Source organism: Psammomys obesus, unplaced genomic scaffold (assembly GCF_907164565.1).
Source record: "Psammomys obesus unplaced genomic scaffold, mPsaObe1.curated_primary_1811, whole genome shotgun sequence".
Taxonomy (NCBI): domain Eukaryota; kingdom Metazoa; phylum Chordata; class Mammalia; order Rodentia; family Muridae; genus Psammomys; species Psammomys obesus.
In genome coordinates, this window is record NW_026596046.1 from 4,242,170 (window position 1) to 4,268,447 (window position 26,278).

General features: G+C 42.0%; 1 protein-coding gene across 1 annotated transcript in view; it reads left to right on the forward strand.

Moving 5' to 3' along the window:
- The window catches only part of Tars3 (threonyl-tRNA synthetase 3), a 41,623-nt gene that overhangs the window by 1,899 nt on the left and 13,446 nt on the right, over positions 1-26,278 (forward strand). The window contains exons 3-12 of the mRNA XM_055623205.1: positions 720-910; positions 2,738-2,861; positions 4,676-4,797; positions 7,662-7,779; positions 10,944-11,008; positions 11,696-11,774; positions 12,943-13,089; positions 13,851-13,949; positions 20,128-20,294; positions 22,433-22,595. Coding sequence (XP_055479180.1) covers positions 720-910; positions 2,738-2,861; positions 4,676-4,797; positions 7,662-7,779; positions 10,944-11,008; positions 11,696-11,774; positions 12,943-13,089; positions 13,851-13,949; positions 20,128-20,294; positions 22,433-22,595 — 1,275 coding nt within the window. The remainder of the gene's footprint in view (positions 1-719; positions 911-2,737; positions 2,862-4,675; positions 4,798-7,661; positions 7,780-10,943; positions 11,009-11,695; positions 11,775-12,942; positions 13,090-13,850; positions 13,950-20,127; positions 20,295-22,432; positions 22,596-26,278) is intronic.

Here is a 26,278-nt window from a genome sequence, read left to right on the forward strand (position 1 = left end):
CTTCTTCTTCTTCTTCTTCTTCTTCTTCTTCTTCTTCTTCTTCTTCTTCTTCTTCTTCGTTTCTCTTTCTCTTTGTCTCCCCCTTCTCCTCCTTCTCTGTTAAGAACCAGCAAGAGTTTATGGAGACACAGCACTTGTTAGACACAATGGAGGAACACCTAGTCTCAAAGATACTAGGCTGGCTATGGAGGTCAGACAGACTCGACAAAAAACTAGAGGTAGAGTGATATGTCAGCCAGCCCAACAGGTGCTCCCCATTTGTGGATTTCTAAACTTGAAGATACTTGGGGAAAAGTGCTTCTGCACTGACATTTTTGGTCATTATTCCCCAAGCAGTACAGTACAACAGCCATTTTCTGAGCACTGTATTTTGTTTCTTAGTAATCTAGAGATGACTTAAAGCATATGGAAGGATGTGAGAAGACGTGCTAGTACTATATGTGACTTTATTAAGGACCTAGAGCATCCATGGTGCTCTAGGAATCCACTCCTGGGGATACCGAGAGCTGTCTACTAGAGAGCGCTTCACTGTATAAGCTTGCATGGATATACTGTAAATAGTGGGAGAGGGAGATGGCCATGGATGTGGTAGGTAAGAGGGGAGGGTCTGCAGCAGGGGGCGTGGAGAGAGGGTGAGCCCTGCTGAGAGGTGAAGTGGGATTGGGCAGCTAGCTCGTTGGGCTGAGTCCTTAACCTTACTGTAAACTAATGACTTTCAGGTGGAACAGCCGGGTTTTATAAAAGAGAGATTGAAGCTTTTCGAAACACTGAAGACAGATCATCAACTCTTGCCCGCTACAAAGGAAAACAAGAACAAGAGCAGCGTGATTACAGTGAGGGTGGCTGGTGGGAAAACAGTGCAAGGAGAAGCGTGGAGAACAACTCCTTATCAAGTGGCAGCTGACATTAGGTAAGATGACCCCCCCCCACCATGTGCCCCAGAAACACGTGCATACATGCATTCTCGTGCATGCTTACACACACACACACACACACACACACACACACACACACACACACACACTCCTTGTGCTCTTCTATCTATTTCCCTCCCTACCTGTTATGTGTTTGGAATGGATATAATATAGTATTAAATAATTGTACCAGAGCCCGCTGAAAGGTTTTCTTAGATAACACCAAAATATTTTTTTCTTATTCGGCTAACTAAATTAAATAAAATGACTATTTCCCCTTGACTCCTAAAAAGACCACCATAAGTGAATATAGGGTCACAATCTCTTCCTCACTAAAAGGTCCAAATTTTAAAGTTATAATAAAAACGTACTAGAGAAAAAAGAAACCTGAACCCTTAACAGTCTCTCCGTGCTGACTTTATTCATACATCAAGTAATTTTCGTGAAGTTTTACAGTTTTTCAAATTGTAATTTGAAGATGTAGGTTGACATTGTTCTCAGTTATGGAACAGTACTAGTCCTTTCTAGGAAACGGATATGTTAATGAAGCTATGAGCCAGGGGCTCCAGTGCTCTTAGAAACATCTGGCACTGTATGCCAATATAAACCATGAACAACGCGTTGTTCTTGACATCTTTACTTTGAATTTTTTTTCCTGAGAAAGGAATTGGCTACAAAAGTATGTATTCAAGAATGTTCATCACAGCAACAACAAAACAAAACCAATGAAAGTATAACCAAGGTGCTCAGCAAGTTTTGGTTCTCTTGTAATGGTTAAATAATATGCTTTGGAAGCCTGTCTACATATAGAGACTGTACTATAATTTATTGTTAGCTTTAAGAAGTGGGTTACAAAGTAACATACACAGATGGGCAGTATTAAAATTTTTATATTGGTGTATATGTATAGATTAAACACTAACAGTCATTTTTGAGAGATGTGATTGCAAACATCCCCTACCTGTACCCCAGGCTTCCCTAGCTTTCTTCTTAGAACTTTGTTTCTCAGTAGTTTTCAAACCATAAATGTTAATTTTGAAATATTGAAGGAAAAAAGAAAGAAAGGGAGGGAAGGAGGGAGAGAAGAAGGGAGGAAAAAAGGTCTGTATAGGTAATAATAGGTAAAGGAGACAGATAATTCATTAAAAGTAAAATTAATCATTAAAGAAATCAGAATACCAGTGTTGGATATCACAGCGACAAATATTTGAAGACTCATCATAGGGCAAATGTGCTGCACTATATCAGAAATCTTGTGAAGGTACCTGTCCTCCTCCTGCAATCCCATTTCTGTGAACTTACGAGGGCACAAGCAGGCCCAGGCTGTGTGTGTCCACTGGGAAAGCAAAACCAAAGGAGACTAGAGAAGTGCAAAAGCCAGGGCTTTCCCGGTAAATGAAACAGTTTTAGACTGTTTGGGGTGGCTGGCTAATAGCGCAGTGATAAAAAAAGTAGGCTATGAAATTATGTTCATAACTAGTTTTTTTTTATAACATGGATGAGAATCTAGTATAGAAGAAGACTAGAGAGGAATGTACCAAAATGTTATAAACAGTTATTTCTAGGACTAAGGGGTAAGAGTTATATGAGATTTTAATTTTATTCTTTGTGCTTTATTTTTCAAATTTTAAAATAGCAAATGTATCTGACTTTTATACATAAAATAATTGTTACAAAATAAAAGATCTCTATCCTATTAGTCCACATGTGTACTTTCTAATATTTCTTTTTAAACCCTGAAGTTATGTTAAGCTTTTTTTGTAATGACTTATAATGATAAATGTTAACCTCAAGTGTTTTTTTTTTTTTTTTTTTCCTACTAGTCAAGAACTGGCTGAAAATACAGTAATTGCCAAAGTGAATGGTGTGTTATGGGACTTGGACCGTCCATTAGAAGGCAATTCCACTGTTGAGCTGCTGATGTTTGACAATGAGGAAGCTCAGGCTGTGAGTATTAAAAACCAACCGGTCAGAGCTGAGTCTTTATGATATAAGAATTATGGGAAACGCCACCCATTGAAATCAAGGGTGATGAAACTTTTGGTCTTTCAACATTTAAAATTATAACATGGCATTTAATGATAGCTAGTGAGTATTTGTAGCATGTATACTCAAATAAGTAGGCCATTTTTATTGTTTCTTAAAATAATTATTTTTAAATTAAACGTTTAGCTATTAAATCAGTGCCCATTCAAAATAAATTTCTAGTCAACTCTTAAATGTATTCATCTATAACTTAATATCTGTTGGAGAATTTGGGAAAAATTGTTTAAGTACTTGTAAATTCAGTATTTTATACAATAAGTGCCCCATTTTTGTGTGTGTCTCCAATATGCACAGCACTTCAGCTTATAGCCTCCTTCCAACTGGCTTTTTGCCTCTGTTAAAACCCAGCTATGGCTAGCTGAAGTTATATTGTTATGCTTTCTGGGTGGTAAGATATACATAATTTCTGATTAAAGTATGTCAAAGCTATTAATTGTTTTTTTTGTTACTTTGTTAAAACACTATGACCAAAAGCAGTATATTGAAGAAAGACGTTATTTTGATTTAGGGATCCAGAGGGGTAGTCCATCATGACTGTGAGGCATGGCAGCAGGTGGCCGGAGCAGGAAGCAGAGGGAGCAAACCAGAAACTGGGCAAGGCTATAAGCTCTCAAAGCCTGCCCAGTGATGGGCTTCCTCCAGCGAGGCTGCACCTCCTAAAGGTTCCAGCCACTGCCTCCCAAAAGCCACATGAGCTGGGGACCAAGTGTTCAAATATTTGATCCTAGGAGGGACAGTTCTCATTCAAACCACTACACCAAGTATAACCATAAAACCATTAAGCAATGTAATATTAACAAAACTCTGCTTGAAAGTAATTCTGAAAATGCGAGTCTATGAACTGTCCACTCTCAGCAATCTCCAGGTAGATGCACTTCAGTGCTGTGTGTGTTACACCTAGGTGACGTCTCCACGTAGGTGTTATGCTAGAATTTCACCATGAGACTCTTGCTTCTAACCAGCAGACTTACTCCTTTGCTGTTTTTCCATCCCAGCGTATCCCACCACATACCCTGCTCTCTCAGAACAGACCTTGGCAGTTCTACATGCTTACTTCCCCTCATCAATTCTCATCTCAAAGTTATGGGAAAACCCATCAGTCTGTACTTTCCTAACATATGTAGAACCTGCACGTCTCTCTTCATCTCTGTGACCACTGGCCACAAGCACACACTTGGCCTATCACGTCATCACCGCCCAAGCTGCCTACTTAATGTTTTTGGGTTTTTTTGTTTTTTGTTTTTCTTTCTGAAATCCATTCTCACCCAGCTGTTTTAAAATGTGACTTTACTGGTTTCTGCATTAAAATCATAATACTCAAGCTCCGGCCATGGTCTGCCTGTCACTGGCTTTTCCTACCCCTCAGACCTTGGAAAGCTTTCTTTCCACGTACTTCTTCTGCACAGACCTTCCTTCACTGTGAGCAGGCTTTGCTGTTGACTACTGAGCCGTGTTCACGTCACGGCTCCCACATCACTCAGGTGTGACACACAAAGGACTGAGGTGTCCAGCAGAGCTACTCTGAGCTAGAGCTAAGTTCCCCAGGAGTGCTGAGCAGGATGCAGGGAACATCCCCTTCCAAGAAGGCACTGGTGACTCTCTGTTCTTGTTACTTACCTCCTCCACCTCTGCTAACTTGTTTACCCATGCTGTTTTAGTGCTGATGCCTCGTGGCAGTTTTGGTAGCTCACGGCTTTCTGGTCCACATCTTGCAGGTGTACTGGCACTCCAGTGCTCACATCCTGGGAGAGGCCATGGAGCTCTACTATGGAGGCCACCTGTGCTATGGCCCACCCCTCGAAAATGGATTTTACTATGACATGTTCATTGAAGACCGGTAAGGCCGCCGAACGACTGCACGTGCATAGGCCGTTGTTTTTTTAATGACCACACATTAGCTCGGCCACTGTGTGCTGTGTGGTTATCAAGCGGCTATCCATTTGTGAAAACTGGTTTTTCAAATGGGCTTAGATGGGACAGTAGCTTTCGACATTGTCTTTCTTCTGCCTTGAAGGACAGTGTGTGCCGTTTACCTAACGTAGAACTTGCTGGAGCGTGGGACTAATTCAGACCAGAACCAGGGGCTCCATCCCGGAGAGCTGTCCACTTCTGCTCATGATGAGCGAGGTGCTGTCAACTCCACTGAATGTCTCACACGCTTGAGTGCCAGGAGTTCACAGGGGTGTCACACTCAGGAGGTCTGTGCTTGCAGTCACAGCCCTCTGGCCCTGTCTCATCCACTTAGAAACCTTGGGTTCTTCTAATTCTTCTGTACTCCCTATTTACCTTCATCTAGTAGCCCAGTCCAGTCCTAAATTGCCCATATTCCTCACCACCCAATAGCTGCCTTGTCTAGTTTGCCAGTTTTATCCTCTAAATATGTTGATCTTTTATCATTTGTGCTTTAACTTTGACTCACAGAATGTTTTTTGCCTTTGCTCATCACCGCCATGCTGTGTAATGACCTCCCTAACAGGGTATCTGGCATTAGGTAGCTGAGGGGTTTGTTTGTTTTATTTTTAATTTGTTTGTTTGATTGTTTTTGAGACATGGTCTCACACTATCTCTCTAGCTGGCCTGGAACGCACTATGCAGACCAGGCTGTTCTTGAACTCACAGAGTCTCTCCTACCTCTGCCTTTCACATGCTGGGATTAAAGATGTGAGCCACCACACCTATCTTATGTCAATACTTCTTTTTTTTTTTTTTTTTTTTATGTCGATACTTCTTACATGCTTTCCGAGGCTGAACCGTTTTTACATATGAGTTTAGAGTATATTTGTTTATAATACCAATGACCAACAATGTGTGGGGATTTTGTTTATCTTTTCTTCCCCAAGCAACAACGGTTACTCCAGCCTTCTGGAAACCAACTAAGCATTAACCCAGACCCGCAGCTCCAGTCTTGGTCCTATGAGGCTTCCACATTGCAGATGTCAGGCACAGTTGAGGCCTACACGTCTGACCCAAAACCCACTGCGTGGGTTCAGTGGTTGGTAGACTGTCTCATAGAAGACTATTGATTTATTATAAAGGCTGTTCCAAAGGGTACAGATGAGCAGCCAGGAAGGGTGTGGTCCTTCCATGCGCCTTGGGCTGTGCCACTTGCTTGGTAGTTCTTGGAGCCTTGTTCAGTGGTTTCAACAGATGGGTTTTTGTTTGTTTGCTTCTTTGCTTTTTGTTTTTTATAATTTACTTTTTACTTTTATTTTATGTACATTGCCATTCCGCCTGCATGTGTGTCAGTGTGAGGGTGTCGGATCCCCTGGAACCAGAATTAAAGACAGTTGTGAGCTGCCACACGGTGCTGGGAATTGAACCTGGGTCCTGTGGAAGAATAGCCAGTGCTCTTAAGTGCTAAGCCAGCTCTCCAGACCTCAGTGGATGTTTTGTAAGATGCACATATTTGATGAAATCATTGCCTATCACTGACAGACTCGCTCTCTATCCCCACTCCCTTTCTGGAGTGGGGCTTGGGGCTAAAGTTCCAACTCTTTATTAATGCCTTAGTCTCATTGTACAGTGTAGGCTCCATGACTGAGATACTCTCTCATCACAGTACCGTATCCAGCACCCTTCCTTGTTACCACTCTCCCAGCTTCATGCAGACATGAGCTTTTTGACTGTTTACCTTATGTTCTGAGGTGTTAAGTATGCAGGATTGTCCCCTCAAAGGGAAGAATATATAACCTCTTTTTCTATCCAAAAGGCTGGGAATTGGAGGTGATCAGCAGCTGTGTCTGATCTGTGTTATCTGTAGGGCCAGGCCTTAGCAAGCTCCCACAACCAAGACCGGAGGTGGCTAGAACTCTAAATGATCCTTACATTATCTGTGTAGCCGGGCACTCCCCCAAGCTCCCACAACGAGGACCAGAGATGGCTAATATCCCAGCTGACCTCTACGCTGTCTATATAGCTGAGATAACACCAGATCCTTCCCTAGACCCTTAAGCCAATACAGTTAGCCTTTCTCTAGAACACATCTTCTTGGGAGACATGTACTTTGACTTGAGTTCAATGTAATTATGCCTCTTTGTGTAGTGGGGATTGTATAACACCAGAAAACTTTACCCCAAATTGTACTGTGTTTAACTATTCTGGCAGTAAATTGCTTGACATCAGACTCCCAAAGTTAGGTACAACCCAACTAAATTGGGCTGAACTGAGTTTTCGTTCTCCTTCGAGGATCATTTTGCTTCTGGCTTTAGTCTACACACACATACACACAGAGGAGGGGGACACATGTGCTACAAGAGGCAGGTGCTTTTAAAAGCAGAGTGAGTGTCGCTGAGGCAGAGGACAGAATGGAGGAAGGAGTCAGACCTGAGGAAACTAGAAGAGAACATTCCAGTCATTGCTAGGATTGTGTGTGGCTGTTTCAGGGGCAGCAAAGCAGCCAGTGTGGCAGGAGGGGAATGAGCTCCAACCAGGAGCAACTGAAAGATCAGACTTTGTGTAGAGTGAGCATCTGTGACTGAACTAGTACACACCTCCCTGTGAGGCTAGCTCCTGCAAACCACTGAGGGCGGGGTCGGGGGAGCCCAGCACACAGCTCTCTGAGCAAAAGCATATTTTCCTGAAGCACCAGCCGGGTTTAGAAAGCATGTCAACTACTAATGAAGGCCACAGGCTGAGGAGGAAAGGGTTGATGGCGTCTGGAGGATTGTACTGAAGTACAGGGTCTCTTCTTCGTTTCTTCAGAGTGGTGTCCAGCACTGAGTTGTCCGCCCTGGAGAACATATGTAATACTATCATCAAAGAAAAGCAACCGTTTGAAAGACTGGAAGCTAGTAAGGACACCCTCCTGGAAATGTTTAAGGTAACTGGGAAACATAGCATAAAATCCTTTCACTAGGAATATTAAAAGTTATCACCAAAGAATAGTTATTTTTCTTCCCTCCATTCAAATTATTGGCTATGGTCCAGCAGCCAGTTGTACAGTCTGGAGAGCTCTTGTGAGGGTGTCCGGGGTCACTCACACAGTCTGGAGAGCTGTTGTGGGGGTGTTAGGGGTCACTCACACTGTCTGGAAAGCTGTTGCGAGGGAGTCAGGGGTCACTTTCTTTGTTGTTTCTCTCATGTTTCCTGAGACATCTCAGGCAATCATAGGCAGGTAATTTTCCTGTGTGGTTCTAGGTCTGATTAATTTGAAATATGATTAATACATGACTCCTGAGATTACTGATATATTTACACAATGAAGTGTTGCCTGATTTGAAAGCAGAAAGTATGGCTAATTAACAGCCAAGCTAAAATTCTGAATTGTGTTTTCAACAATATATATTTGTAATCCTACGCAGAATTCCCTAGTCTACATTCCCTCCCTCCCCTCTGAATTGTCTCTGTGTGTGGGTGTTTGCCTGTATGTGTGTCTGCGCTGTGGCTGCAGAGGCAAGAAGAGGGCATCGGGTTCTCTGGAACCAGAGTTACGGGTGGTTGCTAGCCTGCATGTGGGTTCTGGGAGTCGAACCAAGTCTTCCGCAAGAGCAGCTAGTGCTCTTAAGCCTTTCCTCCTCGGCCTGCGGCCTTCATTACTACTTCACATGCTTTTTAAACCCGGCTGGTGCTTCAGGAAAATATGCTTTTGCTCAGAGAGCTGTGTGCTGGGCTCCCCCGACCCCGCCCTCAGTGGTTTGCAGGAGCTAGCCTCACAGGGAGGTGTGTGCTAGTTCAGTCACAGATGCTCACTCTGCACAAAGTCTGATCTTTCAGTTGCTCCTGATTGGAGCTCATTCCCCTCCTGCCACACTGGCTGCTTTGCTGCCCCTGAAACAGCCACACACAATCCTAGCAATGACTGGAATGTTCTCTTCCAGTTTCCTCAGGTCTGACTCCCTCCTCCATTCTGTCCACTGTATCAGCAACACTGCTCTGCTTTTTCAAGCACCTGCCTTTTGCAGCACATATACCTCCATTTCTGTGTGTGCGTGCGTGCGTGTGTGTGTGTGTGTGTAGGTACCTATGTTCCAGAAGCCCCCTTCTGAGCTTTCAATTAATTTTCTTGTTTGTTTTAAATATTTAACTTAGAGTAACTTGTATAAAACCTTAAGGATATCTTATTTGACCAATGCTCTAAAATAAATATTTTCTTTTAAATCACACGTATCAGAAAAAAACCCATACTTTGAAAACACAGTTTTATCAATTTGGGGCTTGAATTTAAGAGGTAGATTTAGTTTTGGTAAAAGGTACATTTGTGTGTGTGTTTGTGTGTGTGTGTGTGTGTGTGTGTTGCAAAATATAAAAATTTAACTATTTTTAACCATTTCTGAATACACTAGGTGGCACTAAGTGCACATGAAAACATCAGCACTCTAAACCCACAGAATGGTTTCATCTTCCAGAATGAACACTCTGTCATTGAGGACCAAATCCCCATTCTCTCCACTCCCGCCCTAGCATGCAGCCCTCTGCTTACTGTTCTATGAATGTAACAGGAACCTCCACACAGAGAAATAGTATCTCACACACTATTGACCTTTGCACCTGGCTTGTCTCACTCATATAGTGCCCTCAAGGGCCACTATATGTCAGAAATTTCTTCTTTAAGAAAGGCTAAATAGTAACTCCTTCTGTGTGTGTATCTGTGTGTAAGAGAGAGACAGAGACATTGTGTTTCTCAGTTCATTTGCCCATGAATACTATTGCTTATATTCTCACTATTATGTGTATATTAATATAAATGTGAACATAGAGATTTCTGTTTGAAATGTTCATTTTACTTTGTTTGGGTGTATATATATATATATATATATATATATATATTCTGATATATATTATATATATATGTAGATAGATAGAAAGAGATAGGGACAGGGACAGGGACAGGTACAGGGATAGATACCAGAAATAATGGAATTGCTGGATCTTGGATCTTGGGGAAGCTCTATTTTTTAAATTATCCAGACCTTCCATAGCATTTTCCATAGCAGTCTCACCATTTTGAGTCTGTACAGTTTTTTTTTTTTACAGTCTCATACACACTTGTTTTCTGGATTTTGTTTGTTTTTATAACAGCCATCCACTGGGTGTAAAGTGGGACACACTTGTGTTTTGATTTGCATTTTTCCAAGGACCTGGTGATGCTGAGCCTCTTTGAACACACTTATTGTCTACTTGTATATCTTCCTTGTAGAAATGTCTGCTCGTGTACTTTAGCAGTTTTTTTGAGAGAGTAGATTCTTTTGATTGGTTTGCATTATAACAAGTTCCTGTATGTTCCTGGTGTCAGTCTCTGACTATCAGTCAGTCACAGATGTTTGCTTCCACTCTGCGGCTGTCTTTGCTTTTCACTACTCTTAAGAACTGAACGTACCAACTTTTGTGAAGAAGAATGATTTGACTTGACCCTATTGGGGTGAAACAGTTATACTGAACAGATATAGGATTTTCTCTCCCTTAAGTTGCTTTTTAATATAAAGCCCTTAATCCTGTGATTACTGCAATGAAAGCAGAGAAAAGGGTGAATTACCTTAGTTTGCTAACTGTAATGATACCATGTTTTGTTTTTTTTTTTTTTTTTTTTTTTTAGCAAAAGTAATGATGGCATGTAAGCTTTGCTTTATAAAATAATGGTGATGTGCCCTGAGAACTGTATCGATTTTATGTAGTTAAAATGGGATCTTGTAGAAGAGCGCTGTCCAGTGGAGTTGGAGCCAAGTGTATAACCTTGAATCACATGACAGCTGCATTTTAAGAGAAAACAAAGATGGAATTAATGTTGACTGCACAGCAACATAAAAAAATATGTGCATCCCACCTCTGTGGTCCTGTTTGTTTTACTCATGGCATGGTCATTAGGAGAGTTCACCAACCATGTGACTCTGGAGTCTCGTTTTGGGCAGTGTGGCTCTGCTGTGACCACAGCATGTCTATAATGTCCCAGGGCCTTGAACAGAGTACACAGCCCCCCCAGAGACCCCTAAAAACAGTAGCTGTCCCTTCAAAACATTTTGTGATAATATGTAAACATCTTCTTTGCAGTACAATAAATTTAAGTGCCGGATTCTGAAGGAGAAAGTTGATACCCCGACGACCACTGTTTACAGGTTTGTGTGTGCCAGCACTGAGCTCAGTAGGGGCTTGCAGCTCAGCAGCAGCTGCCCTGAATCCCGGTGGGGACAGAGATTCTGCTTTTATCACAGGGATGGGACAGTTTAAAAAAGGATGTCTCTTGCACAGAAGATCTTTTGTGGTATTTGAATTTGCATAAATGTGTGTGACCTGAGGCTAGGTGGGTTGCTTTTCCTATTGATCCTAAATTGAAGCTTGCCTCATACCCATAGAAAAGTGCGACCTTTCACTTAAAAGTATATGTCCTGGTCATTTTTCTGTTCCTGTGATAAAACATTCTCAGCAAAAGCAAGTTAGTGGAGGGAATGATTTATTGGGCCTACAAGAAAGAGAAAGAAAGACGGAAAGAAAGAAAGAAGCAGCCCTGCTTCCTGGCTTGCTCTCTGCTCGCTTCTTATACAGCCCACAAACACTTGCCCACAAAGTGCTTCCCATGCTGGGCTGGGCCCTCCTGCGGTAATTAAGACAAGACAAACCCTCACAGACATGTCCACTGACCAACCAGATAAAGACAATTACTCAACTGAGATGCTGTCAGGCAATTCTAGGCTGTGCCAAATTGAAACTTAATGCTAATTGTAACAATATGATACTGTGGTTTATAATGAACAGTCCAAAAAGTTGTAACTATGTCTTGGTATGTCGTAAAAATTTCATTATAGGTGTGGTCCATTAATTGACCTTTGTAAAGGCCCCCATGTAAGACACACTGGAAAAATTAAAGCCATAAAAATTTTCAAGGTAAGGATTTTTTTTTTAATTTATAAATACAGCAAACAAGGGATACTAGATAAGGGATTTCACTCATATTTGTTATGTGTTCAGATCAGTAGTCTGAGCATGATAGAATTTTAAAACACTTTATTCTTATTTCACTAAAATGATATGTTTTAGAATCTTGATACTTAAAACACTATATAGCTTTTGATCATTATTTAATCTTATTCCAAATATGAGCATAACATTTTATATGGCCATTTCCTAGAGATTTATCTTTATTTTGTATTTGTGTGTATGTGTGTGTGTCCCTAAAGAGGCCAGGAGTGTCAGATCTCCTGAAATTACCACCTGATGTGGGTTCTAGGAACAGAACTCAGGTTCTCTGCAAGGGCAGCAAATGCTCTGAACTCCTGAGCCATCTCTCTAATCCTTGATATAGTTTTTAAGTATAGTGTTCCTTCCTTAGATGCTCCTCTGTGTTCACAAGTTTCACATACATGGATTTAATCAACTGAGAGATAAAAATATCTAAAAAACAAGTTATGGCTATGCAGAACATGCATAGACTTTGCACATAAGGGGGTTGGAAACTGTGGGGGGGATGATGGTAGTGGTGTCATCATTTTCTAAACAGTACATTAGAACAGATACATATATAGCATCTAGTTTGTATTAGGTACTCTAGAGTTGGCTTAAAATATGCAGGAGGTTTGTACAGATTATGTGCAAATACACCATTTTAAATAAGAGACTCAAGTGTCTGTGTATTTAGCTGTCTGTTGAAGAGCTAGAACTAACCCCCTGCAGACACCAATTTCTTGAATTTCCCAATGAGAATGAGAACTCTTTCTGCATGTAAGAATATGAACTGCAAGAAAAAGAGGAAAGCAGAAGGAGTATGAACACCTTTCTGGCCTTTCTGGCCCTTTGTTTTCTCAAGGTCTTAGTTACACATCACCCACAGATGCTCTGACGAGCATCACAGGTCATAGGTCAGAGAGGCTGGCACTCCCAAGAACCTCTTGCCTTTTCTGGCTTCAGCTTGGTGGTCACAGCTGCTCTTCAATCTTCCCTCCTCCCTGTTCCCTGCCACTTCACTCCTAGCATTGTGGCTATTATACATACTAAAGAGTGGCATTACTGCTAAAGGTTTTATTTTTTTTTAAGCCAATATCTTGTTGACATTTAGAATTCCTCAACATATTGGGAAGGCAATCCTGAGATGGAAACATTGCAGAGGATCTATGGAATATCTTTTCCTGACAGCAAAATGATGAAAGGCTGGGAGAAGTTCCAAGAGGAAGCCAAGAGCCGGGACCACAGGAAAATCGGGAAGGTACACCCATGCCATCAGCACACAGACATGCCTTGTTGCTCATGACTGCACCTCAAAGAACAAAATCTTAGAGTAATGTTTCTTCTCTCTTCTGTTCTATTCTGTTGACATTCATTACTGGCTGTTGAGTTCTATGCCCACACTCCAAATTAATGTCTTCTAACCAACTTCCTTCCTATATCTTCTGTTAGAGTTTTAAAAGTTTTTGTGAGTGTTAATTTTTTTTCTTAAAATTGCTCATGCTTGATGATGTGCTGTGTATTTAGGAGGCAACATTATATGGACATAGAGAATAAGATTTGAAAGTAACTGGACTTAGGGCTTTGTTCTCCATCCTGCCAGAATCAGGCTGTGCCATGTGATGGGCAGAGCATTCCTTTGTGAAGCTGTCACACCACTGCCCGCCATCTGCAGTGGATTTTTCCTTCTCAGCTTGTCAGGCTGTCCCCACATGATACCTATATTCTAAATATACGAAGAGCACTTAGTCAATTAGTTATGGATTTACACTAAGAAAAATTAGTAGTAAATAACACAAGATGGCAGAAAAGTCAAGTCTGAGGCTAAGTGATCATGAATATATAATAATTTATCTTACATGTGCCATCATATACAGATTATATATCTGGATGGATACTGAGGGATGCTGGGATGCTTAGCAATAGATGATGGGAGGATAAAATGACATTTTATGGCTGTCACATCAGGTATGATAAACATTAAGAGATGAATTTTAAAACACAATTATTTTTTTAATCCAGGAACAAGAACTATTTTTTTTCCATGATCTGAGCCCTGGAAGTTGTTTCTTCCTCCCAAGAGGAGCCTTCATTTACAACACCCTTGTGGATTTCATACGAGTAAGTTAGTCCTTAAAAATATTTTATTCTTATTCATCAACATTCTACATCTTACTGTCTTCTCTCATAAAGAATTGTTTCCCTTAAATTTTAATAACATAAGAATTTTGTAACAAAAAAACAAAATGGTAGATTTTTAACCTAAAGACATGGAGTTAGTTTACTTTTTTGAATTTCATAAAATACAGGCATAGCCGTCAGTCTCTAAGGACATGGAGTGTCAGTGATCTGCTGAGCGTGGGTCTCCCGTGGCAGAGAATGCTGCTCTGAGGAGCACTGCTTCTCAGAATGGTTAATGCCCCGCTGCCTTCTGCTCACTGCCGTGTAACCTCCAGGCAACCCAGCATCCCCAGGAGTGGAATGTGGTTGTGTCTGGCACCCCTTGGTTGGATGTATTTCGTGTGGCAGGGTTAGGGCTTTGAGGATACTGCGCAGAGGCAGGCCGTTTGGACTGCTGGAACTAACTTTGCAGTCTTGCCCTGTTTAGTCTTTCCTGTAACTGTTACAGCCTCACAGTGTGCACTGGTGTCTCAGTCAACAGCAGACCCCAAGTCTACGGTGATCCTTCATGTGTGTTCAGACTGTATCAGGCAGTCTTACCGTCTCATGGGATTTGCTTCTTGTTGCTCTGTGAGTCTCTGTGAGGATACTCTGATGTTCCCCTAATAAAACTGCCTCTCAGTGCATTTCTCAGAGCATACCCGTTAGGAAGTGAGGTTTGATGTGCCTGTTTTGCTGCCTGGTTTCCATGTGCTGATTGCCGATCACTCTCAGAACCTCTCCAAAGACTGCTGTGCTCCCGAAGCTTATTGGCAGAGGTTCCAACTGGCTGAGTAAATCTTTTTCTTCCTTTTTCTTTTGGGCCCCTTAATCCAGACTTAACCTTCACGCTTATATTTTTGTGATCTCTTACTTATCACCATCTCCTCCTGGTTTCCTTCACCCTGGTTATTCTTTTCGTGTCTCAGATTTTGATGTTCTTTTCTGAGCACCTTTTCCTTGTGCTCATTTCTCCTCTCATTCAAGAGATTGATTTCTACAGGACTCTCTGAGAAAAGGTGCATCCATGGAATGTGCTGGGTTGTTCCTATGACTATACATACCTCTTCTCTTCCTTTCCTTCTTCTGCTGTGTGTCTGGGGACTTCTGTGGAGCTGCACCAGCCTGCATTCCCTTCATGAAGGACAGTCACTGCCTGGCAGAATGACAGGGCAGGGGAGTGAGAAGCCTGAAGGGTCACTGAAGGTTCTGGAGAGACTGGTGGGTGCCAATGACCACTCACTGGTGCTGCCTTGAACTCTTTGCTTTGACGTCAGCATAGCCCTGGTACACAGCACACCCAGGTTAGGTGTGGACAGTGGCAAGTAAACAGAAAGCCTCTATGGTGGCCTTAAAGGGCTTTCTTGTCTTTTATAGATGCGAGACAGACATGGCCGATGATCAGGCCCAGGCCTGACTGTGTGGGTTGCTGCATTGGAAAGCATTTAAATATATAACCCCAGTGGTCTCTAATGCTAAGGTAAGGGCTGAGCCCCTTAAATTCCCAGATACCTTTGTTTGAAGTATGGTCTTATAATGCATAAAAGAATGTCCAGTGACTTCAGCTACTTTTTTATGTTTGTTTCTCCCTTGCTTTTTTTTTTTTTTTTTGTAAGGGGCTCATGTAGCCCAGGCTAAACTTGAACCTGCTGTGTATCCAAGGATGGCTGAATTTCTTTTTTAAAAAAAAGTTTTATTTATTATGTATACAATGTTCTATCTGCATGTACACCTACACATTAGAAGAAGACACCAGATCTTATAGATGGTTGTGAGCCACCACATGGTTGCTGGGAATTGAACTCGGGACCTCTGGTTAAGAGCAGCCAGTGCTGCTCCAGCCCTGATGGCTGAAATTCTGATTTTCCTGCCCTACTGCCCAAGTGCTGAGGTTACAGCAAGTGCCACCATGCCCAGAAACCCTAGCTAGTTGTAATCCTAATTTTCAGTTGTGTCATTTTGATTCTTTCCTCCTCTAATATTTTTTCAATTATGTGCCATATTTAATATATAGAACAACTATAGAGAATTATGCTGTCTTCCAGTGGGATGTTCACCCTCTGCCAAGATGGAAAGTGATTATTCAATGTCCTGATCTGTTTTTTGTCAACTTGACAAAAGGTGAAGATGCAGGAAGAGGAAACCTCAACAGAGGAAATGCTTCCATCAGATTGGCCTGTTGGCAAGTCTGCGGGCATTTTCTTGATTGCTCATTGATGTGGGAGGGCCCAGCTCACTGTGGGTGGTGCCATCTCTTGGCTGGTGCTCCTGAGTTCTGTAAGAAAGCAGGTTGAGCAAAGCCAGGAGAAGAAAGTAACCAATACCCCTTCATGGCCTCTACTTCAGTTCCTACCTCCAGGTTCCTGCCCTGACTTCCCTTATGATGGACTATGACCTGAGAGTTATAAGATGAAATTAACTCTTTCCTCCCAAGCTGCCTTTGGTCGTGGTCTAATTATATCAGTGTAGTTTGCTTTCATCCTATTGGGAGGACATGGTCCTCTGTGTCTTCCCTGGACAATTTGATGGGTCTGTGTCTCTTGTCAGCTCCAAACAACAGGAAGAAAGTCATCTCCACCCCTCTCCTGTGATCTGCTACTAAGGAGCAAACTATTCCAAGTCTCATCTGGTTGGCACACCACTGAGTGCCCAGTAAGATCTGGTCCAAGTGAGGATGAGGTTCCTTCATATCCAGGCCATTCCTTCTATCTTCAGACTGTGAGCGGAAGATACAAGCCACCTCCTGGCCACCTCCATCTTTCCCCACATTATGAAAAGATGATGCAGGGAAAGGATACAGTAGACAGTTCCTTTCAGAGTGGGCTGGTGAGGGTAGGAGGTACTTGATGGCAACCAGGCTGTGGAAATTCTGATGTCTTCCTCTATGGCTCTGCCTCACCTGGTTTTCCCTATGCTGATATCAACACAGATTAGCTTTGCCTGGCCTGAAACTTTTTGCAAGTGGGATCACACAGCACTAGTTTTACTTTGCTTTCTTTTTCTTTTTCAACTTTGTCTCTGAGATTCAACCAAGCTGTGGTGTTATGACAGGGGTTGGGGGCATTATTTCAGGTACTCCATTTTGTGGAGCCAATACATGATAATCTATTCTCCTGTAGTCTACCATGAACTTGCTTCTTCTTCTTCTTCTTCTTCTTCTTCTTCTTCTTCTTCTTCTTCTTCTTCTTCTTCTTCTTCTTCTTCTTCTTATTCTTATTCTTATTCTTATTCTTCTTCTGCTTTGGACTGAGTCTCTTTACTAGACTAAGTCAACATGAAGTCAGCCATGCTAAAGTTCATCACTAAGCTGAGGGCCTACTGTTACCTCACCTTCAGAGAGCCTGGGGTCAGAGAATAGCCAAATTCTCTAAACAGGCTATTTTCTGTTAGCATAATAGTGACATTTCCTTCTATGTTAATTCTTAAATTAAGTACTGTAAAATAGCCAAGATTGCCTCATCAGTTGTTTTCTTGTTTTCTGTCTCCTATGCCCTCCTGGTGTGGAAAATAGCTTTGAGATGAGCAGTTCACTTTTAGCCTTTGTTTCCATCTTTAGTCTTTTTCTGTTCTTGAAGCCAGATGCCTTTGCTTGAGCTATGAGGGCCCTCACCTTTCTTTAGGGAATGAAGTGTGGATCAGTTCTGGAGTGGAGAGTAAAACCATTTGAGATGACTAAATTATTGTAATTTTGTCCTTTGATGTTCTCTAAAAATAGAATTGCTAGGTGGTGGGTATTTTTATTTACTGTAAATTGATTTTGGGTCAGTCTTACTACATCCACATTAGCCTCAGATTTGGAATCCTCCTACCTCAGTTTAACATTTCTGAATATACATACCACCATACCCAGCTGAAACTTATTTTTTTCCATATTTTTCTCTTTTGCGTGCCTTGGGTGGGTCATAAAATTGATGGAGTACTTAATTTTATTTTAAGACAAGGTCCATTTATGTTGACCTTGAATTTTAATAGAAAGATCTCCCATGTTCACGTATTGGTAGAGTTGATATTGTAAAAATGGCCATCCTACCAAAAGTAATCTATGCATTCAGTTCAATCCCAATTAAAATCTTCAAAGAAATAGAAAAACAATTTTTAATTGTTTATTAATTACACTTTATTCACTTTGTATCCCCCCCCTGTAGTTCCCTTCCTCCTCCCCTCCCAAATCCCTTCCTTCCTCCCCCTTCTGCATGCATGCCCCTCCCCAAGTCCACTGATAGGGGAGGTCTTCTTTTCCTTCCTTCTGATCCTAGTCTGTTAGGTCTCATCAGGAATGGTTGCATTGTCTTCCTCTGTGGCCTGGTAAGGCTGCTCCCCACTCAGGGAGAGGTGATTAAAGAGCAGGCCAATCAGTTCATGTCAGAAGTAGTCCCTGCTCCCATTACTATGGAACCTACTTGGACTGCCATGGGCTACATCTGTGCAGGAGTCCTAGGTTAAATCCATGAATGGCCCTTGGTTGAGTCTCAGTATGCGTCTCAGGAAAGACCCTTGTGCTCAGATTTTTTTGGTTCTGTTGCTCTCCTTGTGGAGTTCCCGTCCTCTCCAGATCCTGCTATTTCCCACTTCTTTCATAAAATTCCCTGAACTCTGAAAAATAATTTTAAAATTCACATGGAAGCAAAAAGACAGCAGCTATCCAGAGTAATCTTGAGCCAGAAGAATAATGATGCGAAAGCATACCTGACTTCAATGTATACTACAAAGCCACAGTAACGATAATAACAAAAACATGATGGCTAGGCATAATGGCACACGCTACTTGGAAGGCAGATGCAGGCATCCTTGTGAATTTGAGGTCAGCCTGGTCCACATAGTGGGATTTTGCCCCAAACAAACAAACAAAAACTGTAGCATGGTACTGGCACACACACAAAAATAGAAACATAAACCAATAGACTAAAACAATCCCCACTGCCCAGATTTAAGTTCATGCAAAGATGCCACAAATACACAGTGGAGAAAAGATAAGGTCTTCAACAAAGACAGGTAAAACTGAATGTCTGCATGTAGAAAAATAAAAGTTGGCCCCTGTCTCTCACCCTGCACAAAACTCAACTCCAAATGGACCACATATCTCAACATAAAACCTGAAATGGAAATGTCTAGAAGAGAGGCTAGGGTATGTGCTTCAAGATACATGGAGGCAAAAGCAAAGAGTTCCCAAATAGAACCCCAGTCACTCAGAAAATAGAGCCAACAGCTGACAAATGGGGCCTCATGAAACTGAGAAGCTTCTGTATGGTGATGAAAATAGTCAAGTGAAGAGGCATGTGACAGAGAGAGAAGATCTCTGCAGGCTACAGTCTTAGTTAGGGTTTCCATTGCTGTGAAGAGACACCATTCCCACAGCAACTCTTATAAAGGAAAATATTTAGTTGGGGCTGACTTACAGTTTCAGAGGTTCAGTCCATTATCATCATGGCAGGAAGCATGGCAGAACGCAGGCAGACATGGTACCGGAGAAGGAGCTGACAGTTCTACATCTTGATTCACAGGCATCAAGGAGGAGACTGTGCCACACTGGGCATAGCTTGAGTGCAGGTGTCATCCATTGTTGGTTGGCTTTGCTCTTTGAGGGCTGTGCAGGGATGGTAGAAGGGCTTGAAGGAGCAAAGTCACTCAGCTCCTGACAGCCAGGAACAGAAGAAAGAGATGCAGGGAACCAGATCCAGAAGATGCAGATGCCAAGGAGACATCCCAGGGAGCTTCTTCCTCCAAATGGGCCCCGCCTCTGAAAGTGTCCAGACCTCCCAACAGTGCCATCAAATTAGGAATCCAACAGTAAATGAATCCACTGCTGAGGTCAGAGCTCTCATGGCCCAGTCATCTCTCAGTGCTTGAGTCCTCCAGCTGTGGACCAAACCAAACACAAGAGCTTTATAGGGGATGCTTCAATCCAGAGCGTAATCCTGTGCTGTGCTGTAAAGTAGACTAGTCAAAAGTTTCCTGTGACTATGCAACCTTTTTGTTCAAAAGCCACAGAAAACTGCCACTCTTAAACCTGTCACCTGAACCCGAGGAAGCAGGAATCAATAGAAGACATTAAGTTTCAAAATAGTTGCTCATGGTATTACCCTGCTTGGAGTTGTTCTTAACTTGGCAGATTTTAACATCCACCATGTTTGTCTTCAAGGAGGAATATCACAAGCGTAACTTCCTGGAAGTGCTCTCTCCTAACATGTACAACAGCAAACTCTGGGAAACCTCAGGCCATTGGCAGCATTACAGTAACAACATGTTCACCTTTGACATTGAGAAGGACACCTTTGCCCTCAAGCCCATGAACTGTCCTGGGCACTGGTGAGTATCAAACATGAAGGGGACCCAGCATGTGTACATAGCACTCTGTCGGAGTTAGCTCTTTGTGTTGTTACTATGCCTTTTTTTTAAAGGGGTGTGTGTGTGTGTGTGTGTGTGTGTGTGTGTGTGTGTGTGTTTTCCTGTAATGGAAAGAATGGAGGCTGTTAATCCTCTCATCATGCTATTAAATTCTAGAGAACATTACCACGTTACTTAATTCTAGAGAATAGAGTTCCTTTTTAAAATGTGCCTGGTCTTCGGCAGGCATGGAATGTTAGCTGGGAACTCTCTCATTTTCTGTGCTTCTCACAGGGTGATAGCGTGTGTTGATTTTATAGATTATATTTATCTTTCTAATTATACTTCAAATACACATGTTCATAAGATACTTAGTTCTTATATACTGTTTGGATAATTATAATAAGATTCACAAAGTCCTGATCAATGGATGATTCCTAGAAGTACCATTTCCTCCACACTTCAATGTCTCTGAATTGGTATACACCTTAGAATTGGTGGTATGTTAATACTGTACCACAATATAAGTAAAAATTTATTGTCTAGGGCTGGGGAGAGAGCTGGTGGGTAAAATGCAGGCCTAAGAACCTGAGCTTGCATCCCTAGTATCAACATAAAAAACTGGCATAGTGACACAGGCATGAAATAATCTCAGGGAGGGGGCAGTTGTGGGCAGCCCAGTGGGGCCAATCAGTGAGATACAGTCCCCTTGAGACCTCTGTTCTCAAAAACTAAATAAATAATAAATAAGGTGGAGTGTGAGAAAAGAAGAACCCAAAAAGTTACCAATCTCTGGCCTCCACATATATCTAATGGGCATACACACATACACACAAACGCACAGTCATGTGTGTATACATGCCACACATACACACAATGTTGTGTTCTTCCTTAGTGACACACTAAAATAAAAGTATGTCCTACAATCAGTGCTGTTTGGGATTCTATGAGAGATTGTAATTATCATAAAGTCGGTGTGTAAAGTCAACCTGCTAAGGAAAGTGGATTTTTACAGATAGAAGTGAATAGAAACACTCTTCTACACACACATTCCCAAGCTTACAGTTTTTTCTTAGCAACATACAAAGTTTCTAGTAAATTGACACTAGAAGGCAGCTATTAAAACAAATCTCTTGACTTCAAGGAAGCCTTCTGCCTTCAAAGGAAAGATGAAAAGATTAGAATTTAAGGTAGAATTACATTTTAAAAATGTATTTGCAACCCTAGTATTGTGGAAACGGCCTGTAGATAATCTCCATCCTCTTCGGACAACATGGGCTCATCTAGTGCCCACATTCTCAGAAGCATTACTAACTTCTCGGGTCCCCTTTCCAGTAAGTACCGTGTCAAGCTCTAGTCTGTGCTTTCAACTCTAAGGAAGGCTGTGTGAAAAAAGAGAACACAGTTTTGTATCTTCCCGCTTCAGGAAGAGTAGCCAGGAACACGGTGGCTCGATGGATGAAATAAGGGAGTGAGGGGTGTTTTCTCTGGAAGATGAATCTCTCCTGCATTCCGCTGAGACCCTGAGCTGAGCGTTTTTCATGCCTGGTGCTCGAAGTCATCAGGACACAGCCTGTTTCCTCTGAGCTCAGAGGAGACCAAGAACAGATAGGTGATCATTTATAACAACAGAATTAGACCAGCACCGTATATTATGCTCGAGGTATTGCTGGAGCCAGGGGAGAAATTCGTCAGCCCTGCCAGGGGTAGTACCCTTTCAGGAACAGATAGACAGTAGATCAGAGCGCTGCAGTGATGGCAACTCAGGACTTGTATGTCACAGAAGAAGGCTGTTGGTTAGTTATATGGCACATCCTTACTGTTCTCAAAAACTAAATAAATAATAAATAAGGTGGAGTGTGAGAAAAGAAGCACCCAAAAAGTTACCAACCTCTGGCCTCCATGTATAACTAATGGGCATACACACACACATACACACAAACACACACTCAAAGGGGTCAGCCCCTGGTGCCCAAAAGATAATTAAAAAATAATCATAGGGAAAAACATGCCTGTTGATCCGAGACCCAGAATGCGGTGTTTGTACATCTTGAAACTTAGTGTTTAGATATCAGTTTTCTCTCTGTCATGTTTATTGTTTGTTCCCACGACTTTTCTAGTTTAATGTTTGCACATCGCCCGAGATCCTGGAGGGAAATGCCTGTTAGATTTGCTGATTTTGGAGTTCTGCACAGAAATGAACTGTCAGGAACTTTAAGCGGCTTAACCCGAGTCAGGCGCTTCCAGCAGGATGATGCTCACATCTTCTGCATGGTGGAGCAGGTAGGCAAGGACACTGGGGGGGCTGGCTCTGCAGACTCATAGCTCAGTCTCTTCCAGTGACTGTAAAGGCAGCTGTGTGCCCTGGTCTCTGCACATTTGATGATCGGAACCTCTGTTCCTTCTCTCGTTTAGGGTTAAGAAGCCAATCATTTCCTGGGGGGACGTTTATTGTTTTCTTCACTTACTTTATTAATTCAAGTTATACCAGTGGGATTTTTTAAGGGAACTTGGGGTATTTGTTTTCAATGTATTGCTTGGAACTTACAGCTTCATCTTTTCAGTTCAAATTAAAATTTGTAAAGGTAACTGTCAGACACTGCCAGACTGTTAGATTTGATCGCTGCAATAGAACAACAGCACATGAATGATGCTGCACTATGGGACAAGTGTCAGGAAATTTAAAGGTTTTGAACAGATAGACTACTTCCTGACTACTGAAATTACTGTGGAAACCAATATCAGAAATCTATTTGGAAACTGAACAGCACACTTCTAAATGACCCATAGATCAGAGGACAAATGCAAAATAAAATTAGAAGACAGTTGTGGTGGCACATGCTTGTAATCCTAGCATGGCAGAGGCAGAGGCAGAGAGGCAGAGGCAGAGAGGCAGAGAGGCAGAGGCAGAGAGGCAGAGGAGAGGCAGAGAGGCAGAGGAGAGGCAGAGAGGCAGAGGAGAGGTAGAGAGGCAGAGGAGAGGCAGAGAGGAGAGGCAGAGGCAGAGAGAAAAGGCAGAGGCAGAGAAGAGGCAGAGGCAGAGGGGCAGAGGGGCAGAGGCAGAGGCAGCGGCAGAGAGGCAGACGGATCTCTGTAAGGCCAGCCTGGCCTACAAAGTGAGTCCAGGACAGCAAAGGCATACAGAGAAGCCCTGTCTCAAAAAACAAATAACATAACATTAGAAAATATGGTCTTTACAATACAAATGAAAACACATGTTCCACAAATTATGTAATGCCAATGAAATGATGTCTACATGGATGCTTACAGCACCCCAACTTCTACTTAAGAAACTAGAAAAATAAAAAGATCCAATTTTATCCAGTGTAAGCCACGGGAAAATAAAGTGTTAATGAGTATGCCGGCTACTTTTTATGTCATCTTAACTCAAGCCAGAGCTGGTTTAAATGAGGGAACCTCAGTTGAGAAAACTCCCTTACCAGACTGGCCTGTGGGTTAGCCTGTGGTACATTTTCTTAATTGAGGACTGATATGGGAGGGCCCACTTCACTGTGGACAGAGCTATCTTTAGGATAATGGTCCTGAGTGCTCTAAGAAAGCAGGCTAGGCAAGCCATGGGGAGCAAGCCAGCAAGCAGTATCCATCCGTGTCCTCTACTTTAACTCCTGCCTTAAGGTTTCTGCCCTGTCTGGGTTTCTGTTCTGACTTCCCTCGGTGATAGACTGTGATGTGGAAGTGTAAGCAAAATAAACCTTTTTCTCCTGAAGTTGCTTTGGTCACAGTGTTTTATCACTAAGGCAATCAGCAAATAAAAGACTTATTATTTGGTTCTTAAATTCTTCCTCAAGTTTGTTGCTGAAGGCTTGGCCTCCAGCTGGGGGACGGTGGAAATCTTATGAAGTAGAGCCCTGTTGGAGAAATTTAGGTCATAGGGTGTACCCTGGAGAGATCTGTTGAGTCCTAACCCCATTCAAAGATTATGAGGTGAAGCAGCCTTACCCTCCACAGGCTCCTTTCCAGGGTGCTCTGATTGACACAGTTCCAGAAGCAGCAGAGCCCACTGATTAGAATCTGGAACGATAAACAAAGAAGACAGAATTAACATGGAAACCATTAGACAAAAGCCACCAAAACAGAAAAATAAAAAGAGTGACGACAAAACCTAAGCTGGTTCTCTGAGAGAGGATCAACCAAATGGGTAATCTTTTCATCAAACTGAAGGGTTTCCAGCATTAGGAATGAGAGGTGTTGTTGGTACAGATTTTGAAGATACTCAGTGAATAAGGCATATGTTTTTATTATTACAGAAGACTTTATAAAGCAGCAGGAGTCCAAAGTCACATACTTCAGACACTTTTAGTAAATAATCTTATGCCAATAAATTTGGCAACTCAGATAAAGTAGACAAATCTTAAAAAAAATGCAAACTACCAGCCTTTATTCAAGAAGTCAATAAGGGGCCTTTTGGCCATCACAGAAGTTACACTGACAACTAGAAACCTCCAGACAAAGAAAGTACCAGTCCATGTTGGTTCCACTGATGGATTCTCCAAACACTGAAGGAAATTCTAGACAGAGTCTTAAAGAAAACTGAAGAGGAAAAAGTTGTTACTGACTCATCCTAGGGGGCTTCCAGTGCTCTGAAGCAAAACAAGACAAGACAGCTCTAAAAAAGGCTGATCTGAGTGTATCACACAAAGGACAGTGCATCTTAACTGAGTAAGCTCTGTTCCACAAATGGAAGATATGTAATATTAGACACAGGTTTAATATTATAAAATGAACCACTGTGATTTACTGTGTTGTCCAACTGTAAAGGAAAACTTTTAGTTTTGGTGCTGAAGAGATGGCTCAGGGTTCAAGAGCACTTGCTGTTCTTGTTCAAGCTGAGAACCCAGGTTTGGTCCCCAGCACCCATATGGTGCCTCACAGCCATCCGCTATTCCAGTTCCAGGGGACATGACACTTTCTATGGCTTCCGTAGACACTGCATGCACATAATGTACAGACATTCATGTGGGCAAAGCACTCATACACATAAAAACAAATTCCTTTTAAAAAAGAAGGCATGTCTCAATAATTACTGTATTGGCAGATGCTTGAAAAGCTTTAATAAAAACCCAGTGTTTGTTTCTCATTGAAAGCTCTAGGGAAGAAGGAAAGAATTTCCTCAGCTTAATAACAGGCACTTCTGAAAAACCTAAAGAGGAGCAATATAAGGATGTTGCTTCTTGTTGCTTCAATTGGTGATTATACTGGAAAATCTTTTGATAAAATAAGCAAGGGAGAAATAAGCAAGCATCCAGATTAGAAAAAAAGGAAAGAAAGAAAGAAAGAAAGAAAGAAAGAAAGAAAGAAAGAAAGAAAGAAAGAAAGAAAGAAGAAAGGAAAGAAAGAAAATATTTTGCTTGCAGATGGTATGACCTTTCCCAGTGTTGTTGAGGGCATGCACTCTGGTTGATAAAGGCCGTGAGAAGTATCAGAGGTGCCAAGCCACTGAGCGGCAAAAATGAGCCCATTCATCCTACAGGTCCTGAAGAAGAAATTCCATTCCCACCTGGGAGCAGTCAGCCTGGAGCAGCCGAAGAAATTTTCTGATCCAGAATCTCATCCTAAATGCTCAGGACTCCGAAACTAAAAACCATTCATTGTTCCAACAATCGGGAGAATCTCATCTTGAATGAAAAAGGACAGCCCTTGAGTGGCAACACTGAAATGACCACCATGTTAGCATTATCTGACAAAAGTTTACAAGATTTATTCTTATTCTGGTGTGTGCATGTGCATGTGTGTGTGTGTTCAGGTGCTCACAGAGGCCAGCAGAACATGTCTGACAGAGTTACAGGCTTCCTGATGTGGATGCTGGCAATCGTTCGAGCCGTCTCTCCAGCTCCATGACAAAGATGTTAAGTGGTCATGAGAATGCGTTCAGGAAGAGCTACAAAACCATTTCAAACCAATGCAAACCATTCCAAGACTCAGAAAAAGGGAACATTTCAAGGAAG